Below are 22,987 nucleotides of genomic sequence, written 5' to 3' on the forward strand. Positions count from 1 at the left end.
CCTTCTGCCCATATCTAAAAAGTTAACGAATTAAAAAAACAACAACAATGTACATGTATCCTATGGACAAATTAGCTGATAATGTCCTCTAGTTGGAGTCAGCACATTCAGAAGCCAATTTTCCTGGAAAGTATTCAGGTTTCTACTGGATATTTTCCAGCCAGCACCATGCCAGAGTAATCTAGTGCTTTTCCCCTTACAGACCCTGAAAGCTTACTGCCATTATCCAAACAGTCCTAACCTCCTCTTCCAACTCAAAGACACTTTAGTGTTAACTGACAAATTAATCTCGCAAAAACCTCACTTCATATCTCAACCCACATACATGCTGTATGGTACATCCTTTCCTCACTGCTGGGAAAAAGAGAAGCAACATCCAATTAAAAATATTCTCAACGGTATTGTGATTCAAATCACACTGCATATGAAAACAGCTACAAAGGGCGGGGAGGAGTATGAGTATTAGATGGGTGAGGCGGAATAATAAGGAAACCTGGAAAGTGTGTTATGGAAACAGCAAGGTAAAATAAGAGTAGAATGCTGGATGCACTTTAATCCGGAATACTGAATCAAAATCCTATCAGCAGAAATTATGCACTCTTACAATCACAAATTGAATGGAGATATTTAGACCACCAAATTCCCACCCTCCCCCAAAGCTCAGTACAGAGAGGTTTCCATGTAAGACATCCCTATCACATGACTGTCTAACCTCTGATGGCATATACAGGTCGTCCTTGATTTACAACAGTGACTGTTCAAAGTTACATCGGCACTGAAAAAAGTGACCTATGACCATTTTTCACAAGGTCACGTGATCAAGATTCAGATGCTTGGCAACTGACTGATATTTATGATGGCTGCAGTGTCCCGGGGTCATGTGATTAACTTTTAAGTGAGCTTCTGACAAGCAAAGTCAATGGGGAAACCAGATTCACTTTACAATCGTAAACCATAACAACTGCTGTGATTCATTTAACAACCGTGGCAAGAAAGGTCGTAAAATGGAGCAAAATTCAGTTAACAGTCATATCACTTAGCAATAAAAATGTTGGGCTTAATTGGGGTCATAAATCGAGGGCTACCTGTATTGGATGAAATCTACTACCTTGTTAAGGAGTTGGTTCCACTATCAATAGGCTCTTATTACTAAAAAGACTTCTGAACATTCAATCAGAATTTGGTCTTTTGTAATCTGAAAAAATTATTCCATGTCTTGCTCTTTGACATGACAGAGAACAGGTCATGGCCTCCAATGCAATGCCCCCTTCAGCTATTAAAAGTAAATTATTACATCTTTCCCAAAATCATTCCTGGCAGAGCTCAGGAGCATTGAAAAAATATATCATCAAATGACTATTGCTGGTAGTATTTCTAGATAAGAGCATATCCCAATCTCAAACACAATGCAACAGTCAAGTTGCACAACACAGACTTTATCTATGGAAAAACACAAACACAATTTCTGTGTATGACTTTCTCATGGGGGAAAAAAAAAACACTTAGCTAACAATACTTTAGTCTCCCTCCAGGCAATGTTTTAATATGTAGCTCCTACCGACATTGCAAGTCTAGGCTGCTTTTCACTTTTCAGATGGAAGTTACAACCCTAGCTTTCTACTTTTTAGATTATATGGGAAAATCTATATGAATGGGAAAGGTTCATCACTGCAGATACTCAACGTCAGCATATAGAAAATAAAGGAGCATGTAAATCTGTATCTGACTGTTTTATCTTTTACTCACACGTTAATTATCTAAGAAATGCCTGATTGGGTTTTCTTCAACCAAGGAGATGTTGCGTTGTTGGATGACTGATTTTTCTCTCAGCCACGATACGGCTTTGCAAACTTGTTTGGGCCATCTGGCTCCTCCGTCCAATACTAACTTGATTAAAAGGTGTCAGAGATTTACATATAAGAGAACAAAGTTGATCCAGTTCCCTTAGCTTTGTCACAATCAATGAGGCTGTTGTTTTTAGAGAAGTACAGAAAAGCAACATAATCTGGCTAGTACTGCCTGGCTTTAGGACCTGTGAAACGTTTACTTTAGGAAGGGCATAATTTGATCACTAGTTTGATCAAAGAACTGTGGTGGCACAGTGGTTAGAATGCAGTATTGCAGGCTAATTCTGTGGAATGTCAGCAGTTCAATTCTCACTGGCTCAAGGTTGACTCAGCCTTCCATCCTTCTGAAGTCAGTAAAATGAGGAGCCAGATTGTTGGGGGCAATATGCCAACTTTGTAAATCTCTTAGAGAGGGCTGTAAAGCACTGTGAAGCAGTATATACCATGTTTCCCTGAAAATAAGACATGTCCAGATAATAAGCCCAATCGGGTTTTTCAGCGCATGTGATAATATAAGCGACCCCCGCAAAATAAGCCACTCCTCCCCACCAACTACTCACACACATGCACAGCCGGCAAGGCCTCCTCAAAAAAAAAAAAAAAAAAAGGGGGGGGGGGAGATTCACAGAGAACTATTAGGCTCCCTACAATTTCATGTGATGCTTATCCTACTAACCTTCTTCTCCATTCAAACTGGAATTATTATGCATTATTTTTAAAAATAATAATACTTCAGTCTGGAATAGGAGAAAATCATGATAAAGAAACACATGTTTCAGTTTTACAGCCAATAATCTCAAATACGAGATCATCATGGAACAAAAAACTTAAATATTGAGCATGCATGTGTGAAAGCTTGTATCTGGGAAGATACGATCTGAAAAAAAATATTCTGCTGAACCTTTCCATTTGGGTTTATTGAAGTAATTGAGCTAAATGGTTTGCCCCGATTGTTTGCTTTCCTTATGACTCTAAATGGGTCATTTTTAACTTTTATGTTATTTTTTTTAGTAGGACTGAATTTTTGAGAAAAAAAATCCCCCAAAACAGATGGTTTTACTTCTATTTCTCTTTATACAATGGAGAAAAAAACTCACTGGCAAAGTTTGTTTAAAGTAAGCAAAGGCAAAGTGAAAACTCAATAAAAGCAGGCATATCTTTGTTTGTTTGGTTTTTAAATGTAACTACAGGCACTCCTTTCCATAACCAAGTTTCCACAATGGCTCACATGGAGAACAAAAGCAAGATAAAATATATAAATTAAATCAGATAAGGATTACAATACAAATCACCAGGAAAAATAAACCATATTCAAACAGTGGAAATATAGAAGAAACTTTACAGATGAAAAGTAATGGAAAACAAAATGGTATTTGGTGCCAAAATTACAATAAAGGAGGCATCACATTTTTTAAAAAAATGTACTAGATCAGGGATGTCCAACCTTGGTAATTTTAAGACTTGTAACAGACTTCAACTTCCAAAATTCTCCAGCCGGCATTTCACTCATTTGAAAAGCATGGATGGCTGGGGAATTCTGGGAGTTGAAGTCCACAGTTCTCAAAGTTACTAAGGTTGGACAACCCTGTTTTAGGTGATACACACAATACTACAACACCAGGAACTAGATTACTGAGAACATGTATACTCTGTACACTGTATTAGTGTAACCACAAATGAAGCAGTTTCAGAAGGCTTCGTCGCCTAACAATCATTGCTTTCAAGTTAATAAGAATGAAACAGAGGATAAATAAAACTCACTGAAAAAAAATGGGATTCATCAAGAATGCATTAAGCCGATTTACGCTGCATACAACGAAACAGAAATAGGTACCAAATCACATAATAACCAATCCCAGGGCAAATCTGAGCCAAGTTATCATTCCTGTTCCATGCATAGTATTATGATTAAATAAGATATATTTTGGCATTGCTTACAATGTAAAACAACAACAACATGAAGTAGGTACCTCATTAAGCCAAGCCTCTTTTCTGTCTTGCCATCACAGCAATCTGTGTATAGTATACAACAGGTGGCCAGTTTATTGTACAGCTTTAAAGCTCCGAGCACAGTGTAATATAAGCAGAGTCTTTGATCAAACAATAAAAAGCTAGGAAAATAAGTAATCACTGCACAGAGGTCATAGTCTATTACTAATTTACCCTACACCACCTCTGATTCAGAGAAATGGCAGCTCTAAAAACACGCACATTTGGTGGGAATGACTTCACTAAATAGAGTCAAATTTAACCATCCATATTTGAAGGAGAGAGAAAAAATGTGGCTTTCCCTTCCACATTAAATCAAAATGTTCTGAATCAGCGGGCACAATCAAATTCTCTGCCCTAGTACAGATTCAGGAGCAGACACTCTCAACCGGGAGAAATCAAATGAAATCAATGGAGCTATGCCAAATTATGCCAACCGAAAGCCTAGCCTTTATTTCTTAACCTTTGTTTCAGACCAGAGACCCAAAGAGTAAACTCATTTGAAAAGCAAAAGGCAACCCTTTCACACACAGAGACAGAAATCCCTTCCTGTGTTAAGCACCGGTACAAAAATGCATTAGCATTTAGCAGCATGAGCCACGGACCAGTGGCACCGTGGGGATAATAGCATGCACTGATGCTAAGTTTTTATTAGAATGTCTATGCACTTATCTATCCCACATGACCATCCAAAGGTTTCTATTCCCTCCCAAAGCTCAAATTTATCAAGCTAAGATAATGTATTGTCCGTTTGACTGTCACTCTTAGCCCAGCCTGGTGAAAGCTCTGACCGATGGGCTACTTGTTAAAGAAGCAGAAAACCTTATAAAATAAGGTGGGGGGTGGGGGCGGCATTGCTTTCTCTTCCATGAATCTGGTATGTTGACAACTAGTGAATCAGTGAGAAATACAAATTCCTTCAGCTAATCATTGTGCAATATGAAGGGAGAATTATTATAAAGTTTTTAGCAATTCTTAAACATATTCCAAATAATTATACTTTAAATTCATAAAGCAAAACACTGAAAAAAAAATACTCCAGCCAGAATGATGTTTTTTAAAATGATAAATTCATACATGGTGTGTGTGTGTGTGTGTGTGTGTGTGTGTGTGTGTGTGTGCGTTTCATATTCGTATACGAATCAGAAATAGTACAGGCAAAATCATTTAAATCATTTCCTTAGTAATACAAGTAATATTTAAATAGATTTAATAGCACTGCTCCAAACCAGTGAATTATGAGTTTAAAACCTATTAAAATGTAATGTTTTTTTTCCCTGAGCTTAGGGGAGAGAGATTTAAATCCACTGAATTTTAATATTTCAGCTTGAGCTGCAGGAGGTAGAGAAAGTCCAAATGAACTATTCCATCAGCACCATTCAAGCATGAACATTTTAATCAGTTTTACTTCCTTGGAGTTCTCTAACACAGTTTACGCTGTCATTCTGAAAGCACTTAATACAGAGAGTGTGAAAAACCACCAAGGCTTGTTATTGCCTTCACAATTGATAGCAAATAATTTTGCAGGCTTCCTATCATTAAAGTGTCACTGCTAAAAATTGAGGTTCAGCACTTCTGGTGCTAAATTGTATTTTTTGGAACATCACTGTATACCTGGTTCTTACATTTTAGCTATGTTTCTCTCAATGATAAACAGGTACAGAAATACTTGTCTTCATTTGTGGGCCACAATATAAATAATAAAAACTGGAAGTGTCTATTTGTATGTCAGACAATTATATATATATAATTACATATACATGTTACTGGTAGCATGCATACAGGAGGAAATTAAAATCAATAGATACCAAATGTGGTAAAGAATTATCAAGTTTTGTAAAGGTAGAAATATGTATATTGTATATTGTATGTGTGTGTATAATTTTAAAATACTGTATAGTAAAAATTAAGAAAGAAAAAGGTAGAAAGAAAAAAAATACAGAAAGAAATGAGAAAAAAAGAAAACAGAATTATGCCTTCCACTGTTTGTCCTGTCAAATAATTATCATCATCATGGTTTTTTCCCCATCCACTTCATGCCTTTCTAGTCTCCAAATTCCAAAATAATAAATTCAATCTTTTCTTCTTTCAACCAAAAAATCCAGAGATCTTTCAAAACTATTTTTGTTATTTTTTTTCTCACTAAACTGGTCAGTTTTTCCATTTCTGCAAGTTTAGTTAATTTTATAATCCACTTGTCAACCCTGATGCTGACTTGACCAAAGTTATTTTGAAGCTTCAGTGTTGCCACACCGAAACTGAGGGATAGGGAGGGGGGAATAGAAATAGCTGGGATTTAGTAGCCAAAACAAAATACTTTCGCCTAGGAACCAAGGACATTCCCACAGGTGGCCAGGGAGGAGTGAAGTTACCAGGCAACCGGACAGCACCTTGATTGGACCATGTGACTGATTGTATGGGAAAGGGGAAAAAATTAGGTGAAAACCGCGGGAACATTCAGAGTCGGTTTTCACCACTTGTGCCAATATGATATGTCCAATAAAACTATTCTTTGAGGAACCTACCTGCCTCGGAGTCCTGTTTGCTATGGGCGCATTACTTGGAACCCTGACAACCCTCTTCTATTGTGGGTATTTCATTGCTTTTGTATACTTTCCATTGTGTTTTGTACATTACAGATCATTGTTTTGTTTTAAAATGTAAGCCACCCAGACTCTCTTTTGATGTTGTCAAATAAATAAATAAATTACTCTTCTTGTTAAGTAGTACATTTATGGCTGATTTAAGAGGTTTTGCTGCTTTTGAATGAATCTAATGATAACTAGAATGTTCTGTCCCTGAATATATAACACAATATTTGTAGTCCCACCTAATCTAGGCAGTTACATGTTGTTGTTTTAACATATTGTTAAAACCATAAAAATACAAGAATAAAACTAATAAAAACAATTACACCACAAAACTGGAAAAAAACCCTGTGAAATTAAACCACACGGAAGGGGGGGGATCAGTCTTTGTTTGGTGAGGGTAAATATTGATGAGGAAAGGGCAGAGTGACAATCCCCAAAGATAAGAGTGTCACTTCCCAAAATCTCTTTCTCTTTCAACCATCTATTATAGAATTCTTATAGCTCATGTTGTAAACCACTTCCAAGAAAACTGCAGAGACTTGTCTAAGCAATTGACAAGAGTCAAGAGTAACTGAAAGACACCCACATGCAAAAAAAAGTACCTTATTTCGTATTTCATTATTTGTTGTTAATTTTCTTTCTTTTTAACCTTTTTAATAAATCACACATTCAAACAGCATTCAAAGTCACTGGGGTAATAAAAAAATAGCTGAAATTTAAAAAGATTGCCAGTTTTATGAAATGTGACCATCTTTCTTTGAGATCCTGTAAAATTTCAATCGACAACACTGAAATTTTAAGATTTCAGGAGAGATGTTGGTATTCTTTCACACAAGACTCATAAAATCTCAACTCCTTTTCTATTTTCAGAAACCATCACAATAAATTTGCCAAATGCTGTAAGAGTTAATTTTAACATTTAGAGCGGATATGAACTGCAGCTTCTTGCTTCCAGTTTAATTCTCTTGAGGAGAAACACAATTGTATCAGTTTGCTATAGTTTTTCATCAAGCAAACATTCTCCCTAATTTTAATTTTCTCAGAATCTTTCAACAATAGCTCAAACTGATTTAAGGGCAGTTTTGTTGTAGTGGGTAAGGCACCAAATTAGAATCCACTGTGTTGTGAATTCTGATCTTGCCCTAACAAGCAGACAATAGCAAACCACTTCTGAAATCTTTCCAAGAAAACTGCAGGGCAATCAATCCCCTAGAGCCGTGATGGCGAACCTATGGCACGCGTGCCACAGGTGGCACGGGGAGCCATATCGGTGAGCACGCGAGCTCAGCTCTGGCACAAATGCACGCACTGGCCAGCTGATTTTTGGGCCTTCTGGGCCTACTGGAAGTTGGCGAACAGGACATTTCCGGCCTCTGGAGGGCCTCCAGGGAGGTGGAGAAGGCCATTTTCACCCTCCCCAGGCTCCTAGAAAGGCGAAAAACAGGCCTACCGGGCCCGGTGCGCCATCACATGCCAAAAGCGAGGAAAGCGCAGGGGGATAGGATCATACACAATGCACGGGGACGGGGAGCATAGAATTATGGATGTGGGCACATACGCGTACAACTCCCCTGCACTCCCCCTGCTTTTGGCACGTGATGACAAAAAGGTTAGCCATCACTGCCCTAGAGTCAAGACCAATTAGATAATACACCCACATGGAAAAACCCCAAACCCACATCTCTTTAGTCATGATTTAATTAGTTGAATAAATAAATGGAATGATACAAAAAATTAATCAGGAAACTATTTCACCTCTATATTTGTTTTTTTTCTGAACGTTGTCCCTCATATTTAGGGAGAGATTTTAATCCCTTCCTCCTGGAGTCATTACGGCCTCAGAATTAAGAAAGCAAGATGGAAATGCCACTATACCTTGCAACTTCAGTAAGGAAACACCTTTTACATATTTAAATTGCTCTCTCCAAAGAGAATAATCCCCATATTTACAGGTAGCTCTCGATTTAAAACCCCAATTGAGCCCAATTTTTTTGTTGCTGAGCGAGACAGTTGTTAAGTGAGTTTTGTCCCATTTTATGACCTCTCTCGCCAGTTTTTAACTGAATCACTGTAGTTGTTAAGTTAGTCACATGGCTGTTAAGTGAATTTGGCTTGTCCATTGACTTTGCTTGTCAGAAGATTCCAGAAGGTGACTACGTGACCCCAGGATAGAGCAACCATGATAAATACATGCCAGCTGCCAAGTGTCCAAATTTTGATCCCATGACCATGGGGATGCTGCAACGGTGCTAAATATGAAAACTGGTCATAAGTCACTTTTTTTCAGTGTCAGTTTAGCTTCGAACAATCACTAAAAGAATGGTTGTAAATTGAGGATTACCTATAAATATGGGGATTTTGAGGACCACATATATATGTGTGTGTGTAATGTACCATGTAAAAGTGTGTGTGTCTGTTTGTGTCTGTGTGTGTCTGTGTGTTTGTGTGTCTCTGTGTGCTATACTTTCCAGAAATTTGAAAAAAAGATACTTGAAAGCATTTGTTTCCTCCAACAACAAAGGGAATCCTATTCATCCTCATCAGTCTTCTGCTTACATTCTACCTTAGGTTGACAAACTGCACCTTTGGGCAGCCAGTTCCCAAACCAGATTTCTGTGGAAAACAATAAACACACATGCACACTAGCCCAGCACATTTGAAATTTTAAAAAATCTCATTTAAAACCATATAATATGTACTATTCCAATAGTGTGTGACCTTTCCATTCCTAAGCCATAATCATACAGATAAGGCTAGCTGATCTCATTGCTTTTAATAAGTGTAAAACTTTACTAATGTTTTACTGCAATCAATTAACATGCTATAATGGGATCTACAGCAATATTATAATTACAAGTCTAATTAATTTCCATAGTTCTCTTTTCAGACTGCCCCATAACCCCTAAAAATTTACTTTGGATTTATGGAACTCATCAGAAAGGAGGAAACGGTGGGCTTGGAATCAATTAAAAATAAAAATCTTTCCGAATGTATCCTGAGCAAGTGTCTTCTGCATGGTCAACTTGTTTTGTGAGCAGAAATAATCCTTCTATATCAAGAAAAAATCAAAACCAAGTAATTATATATAAGCTGTTCTGAAAATGTGAAGAAACAAAAGAGGAACGCTTAATATTACGCATCTAATCTGATCATGAAAACTGCCTCAAGTTGAGTTCTATTCCTGGTGACTCTACAGACAATAGAGCAAAATAGCTTCTGCAGTAATAACAATTGCTATGTTTTCACCAATAATTGTTGCCTTCATCTTAAAGCCAGCCTCCAATCATTTTTCTTCCCCCAAAATAAAAAAAAGAAAAAAGAAAGAACAGCTAATATTTAACTTGTGTCAATCTGTCAGTAATTTTCAACAGAACATAACCTGAGAAAGAAGTCATTATAAGTGTTTCATTCCATTAAACACAACTAGTTTACTGTCAAGTGAACAACCCATCTCTCCATATTTCAAGTTCACTTTGGCATTCCACATTTAAATAGCATGGATCAGTGGTTTGCTTCATTTACCAATGAAGGGAGAATATTGTAAAGTTAACAAGGTGTTTCATTGAGTTTCATGAAATTTTAACCTCAGACTATGAAGGATCAATAGTGTGCGCATTCAAACAGGATTGAATTCCTTTAAACAAATTCTTGATGAGTTCTGTATCTTTCTTTCATACATTTTTAATATATAGAACTATACTTTTAAAAAACAAACTCACACTTCTAATTATTTATATCTTTTACGTCTTGTTTTCCCGGATAAAAGAAAATACGCTCAAAGCAATGGGATAAATGGAATATCATTGGTTATAGATATTTAGGAAAATTCATAGCATAATTAGTTATCCTTTAGGGCTCTTTTTTTCTTGGTTTAAATATATGGGCCAAGTAGAAAGTCTTCTCCAATTCTGAGTCCAGTAGATATGCTGGATTTCAACTACCATGATTTTTCAGATAACAGTGAGGAGTTTGAAGGGCAGCAGGTTATGGAAGACACCCTTTTAGAGTTAGAGAATCTAAAACCTATTTCTAAAATCAGTTTTGGAGATATCCGCTAGAATAGATAGATTCTATTACAGAAGATACTAACAGATTATAAAGTATAATTTCCATATGAAAACATACCAAACTATATACATCCAAGATCATACACTACAATCTCCCAGATTAAAACAATGTCCAGTTATTTTAATGCTAAAAATTAGAGTGAAGCTAAGCTTGCACTTTTCATGCTGAAAAGAATTACATTACAAATGACATTTAAGAATTTATTTTATCTAAATAATATTTGGATAGGGGTAGTTTTTATTAGATAACGAAAACTAATTGGAAAATTATTCATCTTCTGGTCTTCCTATTGGAATGTAAAGACATACAGCAAAACTTGTTCATGACTTTATATATACAATTTACTCTGTCTGATTCACCCCTTCTTTCTAAGGGGCACTTCAGAGGATATAAGGGTTATTTTCCCCCTCGTTTATATTTTTTAATTGACTGCTGATATTTTCTTGTGGTCAGAAGGATAGGAAAAAGCCCTCCAAACAGCTTATTAAAGAAAAACAAGTCTCGCTTTTACAGTACTGTTGGCCATGATTAGCGAGCACTCCTATTTTCTTGTTAAAAGTAAGAAGCATAAATGAAGGAATATCTTCACAACAGATTGATTATTCACCAACTCTTATCCACATCTTCACTCAACAATTTGAATTTTAATGAAAGTAAATGGAATAATTAGCATTTCAAAGTGTGTTTGATATGCTGCATTTTCTAAAAGAGCGACTTTTCTGTACATTCTGTACAGAAAAGGAAAAAGATAAAAACAAAGGCACAATGCTATGGTCTTCATTACGCTAGCTTAAACAGCCAGCCCTAACTGAATAATTACAGACATCAATCATGGACTATTACTGAATTTTTTCCCACCTGTATTTTATAATTCTTCTGAATAAGGTTTTTTTTTAAAAAAAAATGTTACTAGTGAGTCACACAATATAATGAAAATAAAAACCCTAAGAAACCATAAAGGGGCATTCAACGTTGCTTCATAACTCTAACTAGGACCAGCAACTCCATCCCAAAGCAAAGTGATCATGTGATCACCCTGTTGAACATATTACAGCAGGCCCAGTTATTAAGAGAATCACTCATAGTCATTAAGCAAGACATCATGTGATCATGACTTGTGACTTTCTGCTGGCTTCCTCACTGACTTTGTTGATCAGAAGCTGGCTGGGAAGACTGCAAATAGAAATCATATGACTGTGGGAAACATTATAAATGTGTGATGGTTGACAAGCATCCAAATCGCATTCATATGACCATGAGGATGCTGCAGCAATCATTAATATAACAACCGGTCATAAGTCATATTTTTCAGCGCCATCATAACTTCGAACAGTTGCTAAATGAATGGCCATTAAGCAAGGACTCTTTGTATTAGCTAAATGCTATATTTCTCATGCTCCGTATAGAGAAGAAAGCTTTTTTGGCCATATATGAATAATAACATTTCACATTAAAGTTAATATATAAGGTTAAAAATCTCATCCCAGTTGATCCTAAAGTTAAACATGCCAGTTCTTAAACAATCAAAAGTCAATATAAACATAATGGCAAATGGACACTAAGAATCATAGTGCATGATAGGTCAGTTCTGAAGACCACTTACTTCAGAGGAAAACTGATGATTTTCAATGAAATGCTCAAATACTACTCCATGGGGGTGACAGTTCCAAGTTGTTGCTAAAGTTCTGCTTACAACTGAACAATGTCCTGTATAAACTGATTTCCCCCTGGGATCTGTAGCTTTTTGTGCTGTATTGAACATACTATGTAAGTCTTCTCAACCTCTAGGACTGTGATGGCGAACCTATGGCATACGTGCCACAGGTGGCAGGTAGAGCCATATTGGTGGGCACGCGAGTGTTGCCCTACCTCAGCTGCAGCGCACATGCACGCACCGGCCAGCTAATTTTCAGGCCTTTTGGGCCCACTGGAAGTCAGGAAACAGTTTGTTTCCAGCCTCTGGGGAGGTGAGGAAGGCCATTTTTGCCCTCCCCAGGCTCCTAAAAAGCCTCTGGAGCCTGGGGAGTGTGAAAAACGGGCCTACCAGGCCCATCGTGTCATCGCGTGCCAAAAGCGGGGGGAGTGCGGGAGGGTCATGTGTGCATGCGCGGGGGGACAGGGCACATTTATGGGTATAGGCATGCGCGCGTGTGACCCACCCCCCGCACTCCCCCCACTTTTGGCATGCGATGGCCATCACTGCTCTAGCAGTTATACAGTCCTTCAAGATCCTCTTTAGGGACCCCTAGAATCCTTCCACAATGGTAGGGCCCAAAGGTTTGGCCTTTTTAAAGGAACAAAATAGATGCTTTAAGATTTTCAAATGTTTAAGACACCCTTTTTACTCTTTAAACGTCTCACTTCCCACAAAACAGGCACTTTTTTTGTCCATTTTAGGAGTGCAACTTTCAACCTGTTGCATAAAATTAGATGTGGCCCTTTCGCCAACAAACTGCATGCCGGTGATTTGGATGTAATTTTCAAATGCAAGTAGCTGAAATTGCAAGAAAGTGTGCTCGCCCGCCCTCCCTCCCTCTCCCTCTCCCTCTCCCTCTCCCTCTCCCTCTCTCTCTCTCTCTCTCTCTCTCTCTCTCTCTCTCTCTCTCACACACACACACACACACACACACACACACACACACACACACGGGGTGGGGAGAGGAAAAGAGAGAGACATACACAGTCTCCCATCCAAAGCTCCCTAGATATGGCTAAACAGTTCAAAATATAATTATTTTACTGCAATGTAACCCACTTATACAGAAAGACTGCTATCATGCCAAATTACAAGAGGCCATCAAGGCCTCATTATAATGGGGGATAAGTTAAAATACTTAATTGTATGATTCCAGATAAATAAAAGAATACAATTTGAAGTTGCAATATGCTTTCCTGTAACATCCTGATAAGGCAGCCCAACCATTTACAGACTAATGGGCTTAGAATCATTGCCCTAGGGTTTTTTGGCACATCAAACTCTTCCTGCTAAGGTCCATGTTCTAATTCTTCCTCTGTGTGTGTTTAATGCACCTTGTGAAAACTGTTAGACACACAGAATATGACATGTTTGGGGAACCTTGTCTGAAATGCATTAAAGATCCTCCACAGATGTTATTTTTGGACTTTTTTCTTCATTCACCAAAGGCATCCACAACCATAAACAACTTGTGCGGGCAAAGAAAAAAATAGTCTGATCCGAAGGCCAAAATACACAGATGCATTTGCTGTAGCTGATAGTTTGTTCCTCTTAGGAGATGTTGTCTTGCATTAATGTTTTATCATGCTTTGACATGGAATTTTTACAGTTAGCCACCCTGAGAGTTTTGGCTTGAGCAATAGATTACAATTTGAAAAAATAAATGGATGATTAAATGCAGAACATGAGAGACACAAGGCTTCTGCAAATCCTCTTATCTTATACACGATTTTCCACTGTGGATGCCTCTCCATGTTCACATTGCTGCATTCTAGATTGCTATCACAACTGATGCTGTAAACTGCTCATGAACGTGGATACCTCGGGTAAATGAAGGTTATATATATATATATATACATATATAATATACATACATATATATATATGTAGGACTGCATAAAAATCTTGGCTTACATAGGAAACGTAGATGTATATCCTTATATATACAACTAGCCAACAACCTCGGTGTTGTAGGTCAATATCAAATTAATAATCATTTTCTGAATTTATACTCCTTTATAGTGTGCAGCTTGAGGAAATGAAGTGAGTCATGGTCAATGGCAGACCTGATTGCAAAGTGGAAATTAGGAAGTCTCCACTGTCCAAGCTATATTTGAACAAAAGGCCAATTTGTTGCAAGTGCAGCAGTGCAATATAACCAAATTATAAAGTCCAATGGTTCCCAGTGTGTTATTATTATTACTACTATTATCTAGGAGGACTAACAACAAAAACATTGTTTGGGGGGGGAAAAAAAGGAATGTGAGCTAGTTTTTAAAAGACTAAAATGGAAAGACCACATACCCCAATGATTGCGTTCAGTTCTGCCATGGTCACTTGCTTGGCACGTTCCACAGCCTGCACCACTTGTTGCTGGTGCTATAAATGAAGATCAGAAACAGAATAAAATTATTTGCTTTCTAGTGAATTAAGCATAGATTTTTCCTATTTCCTTTTCCCTCCTCTAAAAATAAACTAAAAACTGCATGCAGGCTTGAAATAATATGTGCCTTAAACAGCAAGAATTCTAGATGGACTAATCAGTCAGTGATGGCTAACTTTTTTGCCATCGTGTGCCAGGAGGGGGGAAGGGGGGGTCGCGCGCATGCGTGCCCACACCCATAATTCTATGTGTCCCACCCCCGTGTGTGATCCCCCCCACTGAATTCCGCTCCTGGCACGTGATGGCACGGTGGGTGCGGTAGGCCCTTTTTTTGCTCTCCCCAGCCTCCAGAGCCTTTCTAGGAGCTTGGGGAGAGCAAAAACAGCCTCCCCCCGGAGGCCGGAAACGTCTCTTTGCCAACTTCCTGGAAGTTGGCAAACAAGCTGTTTCCAGCCTCCGGAGGGCCTCTGGGGGTAGGGAAGGCCGTTTTTGCCCTCCCCAAGCTCCTAGAAAGGCTCTGGAGGCTGGGGAGAGCAAAAAACAGGCTTTCCGGTCCCATTGGAAGTTGGCAAACAGTCCGTTTCTGGCCTCCAGAGGGCCTCCGGGGGTGGGGAAGGCCGTTTTCACCCTCCCCAAGCTCCTAGAAAGGCTCTGGAGCCTGAGGAGAGAGGAACACAGACCTTCCCCAATCCCACCCCCCAGGCCCTCTGGAGGCAGGAAACAGCCTGTTTCCCTACTTCTGGTGGGGAAGATCCGAAAATCAGCTGGCCGGCATATGCATGCATGCCGGAGCTGAGCACGCATGCCCACCGATATGGCTATTCATGCCACTTGTGGCACGCGTGCCATAGGTTTGCCATCGCGGAGATAGGTCAAAGTGAGGGTTTATTTTATCTAAATTAAAGGATTATAACTGGAATTCAATATCCTTTTTACTTCCCAGACAGAAAACTCAGCTAACTCAATAAAAGCAACAGCAATCAATCCTTTACGCCAGAAATAATTGTCTTGGGTTGCAAGAACAACTGTTTGGGCTGAAGACAACAGAATACTATGAACAAAACAATGTGTTTGGAAAGGAAGGAGTGTGTTAGACCTTCACCACCAGATCATGATTAGGAAAATAAATTCCCCCAAACAATCGTTAATTCTTATTCTCTATTATTCAGATATCCACTTGCTTGTTTAGCTTTAATATTGTTCAATTTGTTCCAGCCTTGCTATTATTTATGCAACAAAGGAATTAATCAAGAGCTGAAGCAACTGAAAGGCAAGAAAAATAGAAAGAAGTGGAAGAGCAAGAGAGCATAGCTTAAACATCCTGACATTATTCTGAACGTAAAATTTACTATATTAAAGATTATTACAACTGTAAACCTAACTCAGGACACAGCTATTGGAGACTCAGATCAGCTACAGGAAGTTACATATTGAATCTTTGCTTATCTTTCAATTGTTTTGGTCTCTGTGAAGTTTAAGGTATCCATTTTAAACATGTTTCCCTGAAATGCATATACTTACTAACCAAATAAAATGTTCAGATGTTCAAAATGTTTTGAACACAAAATGCTCAAAATTCTCTCTCTCTCCATATGGGAATTAGCATAAAAAAGTGATAAGTAATCTAAAATTGAATTGATGTGGGATTATTAACTATTACGTTGCTTTAACTCTTATGAGTTCTCCTACCTTCAAAGAACTGCAGAAACTACAGTTTTTGTAAGGAGTCTGACAATTTTTGTGCTAAATAATTTTAGTTCCACAAAAGAACTACAGTTTCCTCTCAATAAAGATCAGTTAGAAAGACCATATGTTCAGTTAGAAAATGTGATTTGATGCTCAATATTCATTCAACAGCTAAGAAGATATTTCACAAAACAGATTCAAAGTTTTACAAGACCAGAACAACATAAGGATTTTCATCTAGGGAACGATGCTTCAAGAAGAACTAGGGTACTAGCTAAACTTATAATTTTCCCATCAGCCAGATGCTAGGATAACTCCAGTTTTGCCCTACTATCAGAAAAGAAGGGTAAGTGCTTAAATCTTTTAAGAAAAGAAGCAACTGGGCATATGGCATCCTTATCAGACATTTTGAGAAGAAGAATGCTTTATATGTGAGGGATCTATCCATCAGACAACAGCACTGCAAAGATCTACAGCTCTACTACCTCCAAGATCTTGATAGAAATACTGAGCCTGTTGATTGCCTACTTTGCCAAAGAGGCCGAAGGAACCATTTCTCTTTCTCATGAGGTATTTCTACGTCTTAGGTCCTGCTTCTATTCATTTCTTGTTCATTCCACCTCTAATTTCCACACTATTGTATTGATTTTTACATATTCAGCTTTCTGAAGTTTCTAATTATAATTTATTACTTGTTAGGTCTCTTTACCTACTTCCCCCCATCATCTACTTCAATTCTTGTACTATAAAATGTAAACCATAGATATTTTTTAATGTTTTCAGTAGTGTACATTAGTCAATGTTACATATTAGTCAATGTTACGTATAAACACAAATTGTTAAAAAGAATAATGCCTGCATTAAGAAAAAAACAAAAAAGACTAACAAAATACTATGTAAAATCCTGCCAGGGTGACATGGCAGACCTAGACACTGTTGCCATGAATTGTCGTTTTGTTCTGATGATAGTAGATTGGTTGGAAAACATTCTATTTTTTTTAAGACTGCCCCTTCGGTTTTTATTCTTTCTTGATCTCTTATTTTATTTACTCTCATTTTCTTCTTCTTCAAATCTTCTCTTTGTATTTGTATTCCTTTCTAATCTTGGCACTATTTTTGTCTCTAATTTCTACCTTTTAGTTTAGTAATTGTGTGTATTGTTTTTGTTATTATTTTTATCTTACTGTGAGGAACAAATCTCCAATTACACATTAGTCAAAGTTGGGAAATTGGTTTAACAGTTGATTGTATGTCAATATAGGCCCATAAAAAGTCTCATCCTCAGCTAGAATGGAAGAAATGTAGACATGTCCTCAGAACCTAACAAGGAATCTGACTTCCAAACACCTACTGGCAAATATTCTTTTCTGCTTTCTGTCCCCAGCTCCAAGCCAAGGAGATAGAAAGAAATAGAGATACAAAATATAGAAATAAAAACGGAGATATATAACTTGTCTCAAAAAATTTATAGGTGTTCCAAGAGAAGGCAATACTTGTCTATAAGCTGTTTGAGACACAAAAGTAAGCAAATGTAATCCCAAATCTGATGGATGTTCCATGACCACCAGTACCTCCTAAGGCAGAGGTGGAGAACTATGGCCCCTTAAAATCTGTAGACTTCAACTCCATGCTGGTTCAGGAATTCTGGGAGTTGAAATCCACAGAACTTAAAGGGGCCATAGTTGCCCACCACTGTCCTAAGGCAATGTTTCTCATCCTTGGCGATTTCAAAATGCCTGTTGGCTCAGGAATTCTGGAAGTTGAAGACTATGCATCTTAAAGTTCCCAGTGTATTTCCCAGATACAGTGTCCTAAGATGCAGCGCGTGGCAAGTCTATTTCTCTCCATCATATTTAAAAAGATGAAATAAGAATTTCTCCTTTCTATTTCCATATTCTAAACTGGAGAAAAGCTTTAGAAATTAAGGCATGGATGGATCAGAAAAAATGAGATTAATTTTGGTCAGCTAGAAAAACCAATGTACTGCATATGACATTGGCAAATGCTAAAAACATAGAAATATTTCTTTTCAGATAAGGAATAGTTAAACAAACAAAAGCAGGGACAAAAGAGTATTGTATGCAAATGCCAAAACAGCAAAACAGAGATTCTTCAGTAATATATCTGCTAATTCATTCACACAAATAAATGCCCTCAAGCAGTCTACTTGCATGAACAATAAGTAGACACACCATGTAGCAGTTATTTGTACAAATAAGCCGATGGATAGGGCTTATAAACCAATAATTATTGAGTGTCTGCAAATAAAATAATATAGATACAGCAGACAAATGAGAAATCTGGTAGAATAATGAAAAACAATGAAATTGTTATTCCAGAGTAGATTGTATTAGTAGAATAGATATATTGCAGGAGCATTGCACTGTATATCAAAAGTAACTATGTTACATTTATCCAAAGAATTCCTCAAGAAGAAATTCATACATCTCCACCCCCCCAAAAAAGCATATATTATTAGAGTTATACAATTATGCCTCATTAAGTATTATTTGTTTCCAAATAAGGTTAAAAAAGAAAGAAAAAGTAGGATGGTGGGCCTAAAGCTAAGCTAAAGTTGATCTAGGCCTAGTTTTATTTAGGCAGAACACTACCAGGGAATAATGGAAATGTAAATTAGACTGGGAAATTGGGGAGGGGGGATAACATCCTGAAAAAGGCAATGAATATATTGCCATTTCTGTTGCCTAGAATATTACATGAATATATCCAAGAGATCACCAGGAATGTTCATAGTTATTCTGAGTCATGTTGAGTTTAAAATATAATTAAAATACAAAACTTCCAGATACACATTAAGATCTATTTAATCACAAGCAATTTCAAAGAACTGATGTAAAACTACAAACACAGAGAACATTTTTAAGTAGAATGGAATTCCATAAAGCATGAAGAAATGCAACCAAATGCCACTGAAGGGTAAATAGTAAGAAGACAGGCATATTTAAGCTGGAGACATCTTGCCTTGATTCTAGAAATTCTAAGCTTACTAAAATTAGAGCAACCAGTTTAATACAAACAAAAACCTTCATATAAATCTTTGCTATTGACGATGTTGCATAAAATTTCTTTTTTAAAAAACCCATATTTACCAGTATCGCTGGAGGATAAAAATAAAGGCAATAGAAATGTATTATTTCATTTTGCTATTGTGAGATGGTGGCCAGGCATTCCCTGTAATCATAGTGCCACTGTTTTCCAAAAATGATCCTTATTGTTATAAATACTGTAATTGCTGATTCCTTCGTCTTGTGCTTTCATCTTGTCCTACCTAGCTTGTCCTCACCTACTACTGGTTACGTCCACACCTGGAAAATAAGACAGTTTGGTCTAGTGTTTAAGGCCCCCTTCTAGAAACCAGGAGATTGTGAGTTCTAGTGCTGCCTTAGACATGAAATCTGGCTGGGTGCCCTTGAGTTAATATCTCTCTCTCAGCTCAACTCAACTCTCTCGGTTATTGTTGCGGGGAAAATAGAAGGAGGAAGGAGTATTAAATAAATTTGCCATCTTTCTAAATTAATAAAGGTGGAATATAAATAAAAAATCAAAGCCTTCTTGTAGACGTCCATCAACACATGTTAACTCCCTACACAACTCAGAGCCCAGATTGAATGCTAGGTTCTAGAGTTTAGAGACAATATGAGGCACCAATCTCTGCAGAGAATTGGGAGAGAGGTTATGTGGAGATGAAGCCAAGGAGTACTTTCCTGCTCATAATAGTATAGGAGTTCAAACAGGGCTTAATATGTTTAGGAAAGCTTAGCCTAATAAGATTACTTCTAATCAATGTTTGGTATATTAGACAACAGAAACTTCCATCTGACACAATTTATCAGCACCACTCAGGGCAACGCTAATAGGTTGGGACTACATTAATTCCCAGATAATCCAAAAGCTGAGAAGCATAAGGAAGCTTTAATCGCATCCTCTTTCCAAATCTGAGGTCTCCTTTCAGTATTCGGGCAAGAATAGAAAGGTACACAATTCTTATACTTTAAGAAATTATTGCTAGGCATTAATGTATGCATTTTTGAATACTCGTTTAGTCTTCAAGGCAATTTAGTCATTTTGGAATACTTTCTGACTTTGCACATATTTTGAAAATTATTTTAAATATTTAGAAAAATATATGTAACCAAAAATATCACTAGTACTCCTACCCAAAGAGTTAGCCAATTTATTCATTTATTTATTTTTTAAAAAAATATCTTAATACTTCATAGTGGCAGAAAAAAAGAACTAAAGGATTTGTTTTATGCTGATGGGAAGTGGGTGAGTTAGAGCATATGGGGGAAAAGCAGGTTGTAAATATAGTAAGAGACATGTCATCAATTATAAAGAACTGGACAAAGAAAAAATCAAAGACGTATTAATAAGCACATGGAAAGTAAAGAACATCTATCACATGATAAAATATTCAGATAAATTTTATCTAGAAAAAGTGGGCCTGCATAAATTAGTTCTGATTCTGAATTTAGAGACTGAGAGAAGACATTATTTTTTTCTTGAGTTTGCAACCTGAAAATAAACTAATTTAATATAAGCCTGTTTCAAGATCCAATCTGAAAATAAGAAAGAAAGAAAAAACTACAAAATTTGCCATAGGCAACAGAAGGGGAAACCTCAAAACATTTCACAAAATTTTGACAGACTGGGCAGAGAGAGAAGGATTATAAATCATTAGTAGGATATTAACCTTGACAAATTTCAATAAGGCATTTTCATGAAGTTTTATATATATCCACTGTACCTCTTTTTCAGGGAAAAAGAACACAGTAGTCTCCAGGTTATTTTAAAAAAAATCATTTTGCTAAAAAAATTTAACTGTGCTGAGAAAGTGAATGAAGCCCATAGCAAAATTAGTTTTTCTTTCCTAAGAGTAGGCAAGATGATAGTAAAATACAGGTAGTCCTTGACTTACAACCACAATTGAGCCCAAAATTTCTGTTGCTAAGTGAGACATTTGTTAATTGAATATCGCACCATTTTATGACATTTCTTGCCATAGTTGTTAAGTGAATCACTGCAGTTGTTGAGTTAATGACATGGTTAAGTGAATCTGGCTTTTCCATTGACTTTGCTTGTCAGAAGGTCACAAAAGGGGATCCCATGACCCCAGGACACTGCAATAGTCATAAATACGGGTCAGTTGCCAAGCACCTGAATTTTGATCACATGACTGCGGGGAAGCTGCAATAGTCGTAATTGCCACCAATCACCAATTCTCTTTTATCATAAATGCAAATAATCCAAAAAAATAATATCATAGTAAAGGCAGAGGGATAGGAATGAAAGCAAAATACTCATTACTTGTGGAGGGAATTTATTATCATCCATTCTACTTATATTGACCAACAGGAAATATTTCATTTGTATCTATTGGTAATGTTGCTATATTGCAAGTTATAGAGGCAAAGTGTATATACTCTCATTCATTTCGTCTCATAACAGTGATCTAACTCACTGTCTTATTAAATTCTCCTCAATTTTCCAATATATTTTAAATATATAAATAAGAATGCTTTGAATACCTTAATAGATAAAGTATAATTACTCAACATTAAATTGTTCTCCAAGTCTTCTTCCTTTAAAATAAATATGTAATGAGATTACAAGCTTTTGCAAGAAATCAGGCACAAACTGGACCACAATAAATCATGTAGAGTGCCACAATTATACCATAACCTACTTTCTGCCCAATGCTGTATTATAGCATGACTCTGGAAAAATGTGCCACAAATAAGTTCTCATAAATATTTATGTCAAATCTGCACTTTATTAATGCTAATTTGTGGTGTATGCCCTTCTTACTCTGCATTATAACTCCTGGAAGACTAGAGTTCTCATACTATAATATTCACATCAATTCTATGACAAATATGCAGTATACCGTACTAACAACAGGATATGAAATTGTTGAGCTTTTCTTTTACCTTATAAAGCATTTCTCAGATTTCATGTTGAGTATTGGCCAAAGGCTAATGCCACACTATTCCCATCATGGGCCAACTAATCACAGTAAACTTACCATTAGGACACAGATGCAAAAATGTTTTTACAATTGGGGTAATTACTCAGAATAGAAACTGCAGCATCTCCAAGTGAAAAAGAACAATACAGAAAAGAGGACAATGCAACAACGTATACGGATATTTTGGTAGCAACATATTCATGTGCAAACTAAACATTAGTCTTTTTTTAAATCAGAATGCCTGTAACACTCATCTACTATTCTAGGCATCCTGAAGAGAATTGTGACAGTTATTTCTCAGTCACACATAAATTGACATCAAACATACTGGAAGCCATGTCTGGCAAAGAAAACCAGGCCAGATATTCCGAAAATCTTCGAGATTTCCATATGCTGATAAATTTCTAAAACAACATTTCTGAAAAAGGAGATTTTACATTCCTGATTATTACTGTATTGATAAAAACGAAGTGGAAAATAGATAAAAGGAAGATGAAAAATGTAAAAAACTAAGAGACAATATTAGAAATTTTAGGAAATTTATACTCTATTAAAAAGGATGTCAGTTTGCTACTGCTTTGTATTGTGTGCCTCAAAGCTGAATTAAAAAGAGTTGGTGAAAGAGAAGGAAAATACATTTTCTTAACAAAGTGTGGTATATTCTTAATAGGGAATAACTATGCTTTCCGCAACACAATCATATGGCTTTTCAAAAAGTTGACAAAAAGGGAAACAGTC

The 22,987-nt window shown here is 36.9% G+C and overlaps 1 protein-coding gene across 12 annotated transcripts in view; it reads right to left on the reverse strand.

The window, feature by feature from the left end:
• Positions 1-22,987, reverse strand: part of LOC117661414 (transducin-like enhancer protein 4) — a 163,685-nt gene that overhangs the window by 75,296 nt on the left and 65,402 nt on the right. For 7 of the 12 annotated variants that reach the window (XM_087886100.1, XM_087886097.1, XM_087886102.1 and 4 more), the window contains one exon: positions 14,496-14,570. The exons of the other annotated variants lie outside the window; for them this stretch is intronic. In XM_087886100.1, the coding sequence (XP_087742226.1) occupies positions 14,496-14,570 (75 nt within the window). The remainder of the gene's footprint in view (positions 1-14,495; positions 14,571-22,987) is intronic. 12 annotated transcript variants of the gene reach the window in all.

This window comes from Pantherophis guttatus, chromosome 2 (genome assembly GCF_059756535.1).
Source record: "Pantherophis guttatus breed Tessera chromosome 2, ASM5975653v1, whole genome shotgun sequence".
NCBI lineage: Eukaryota > Metazoa > Chordata > Lepidosauria > Squamata > Colubridae > Pantherophis > Pantherophis guttatus.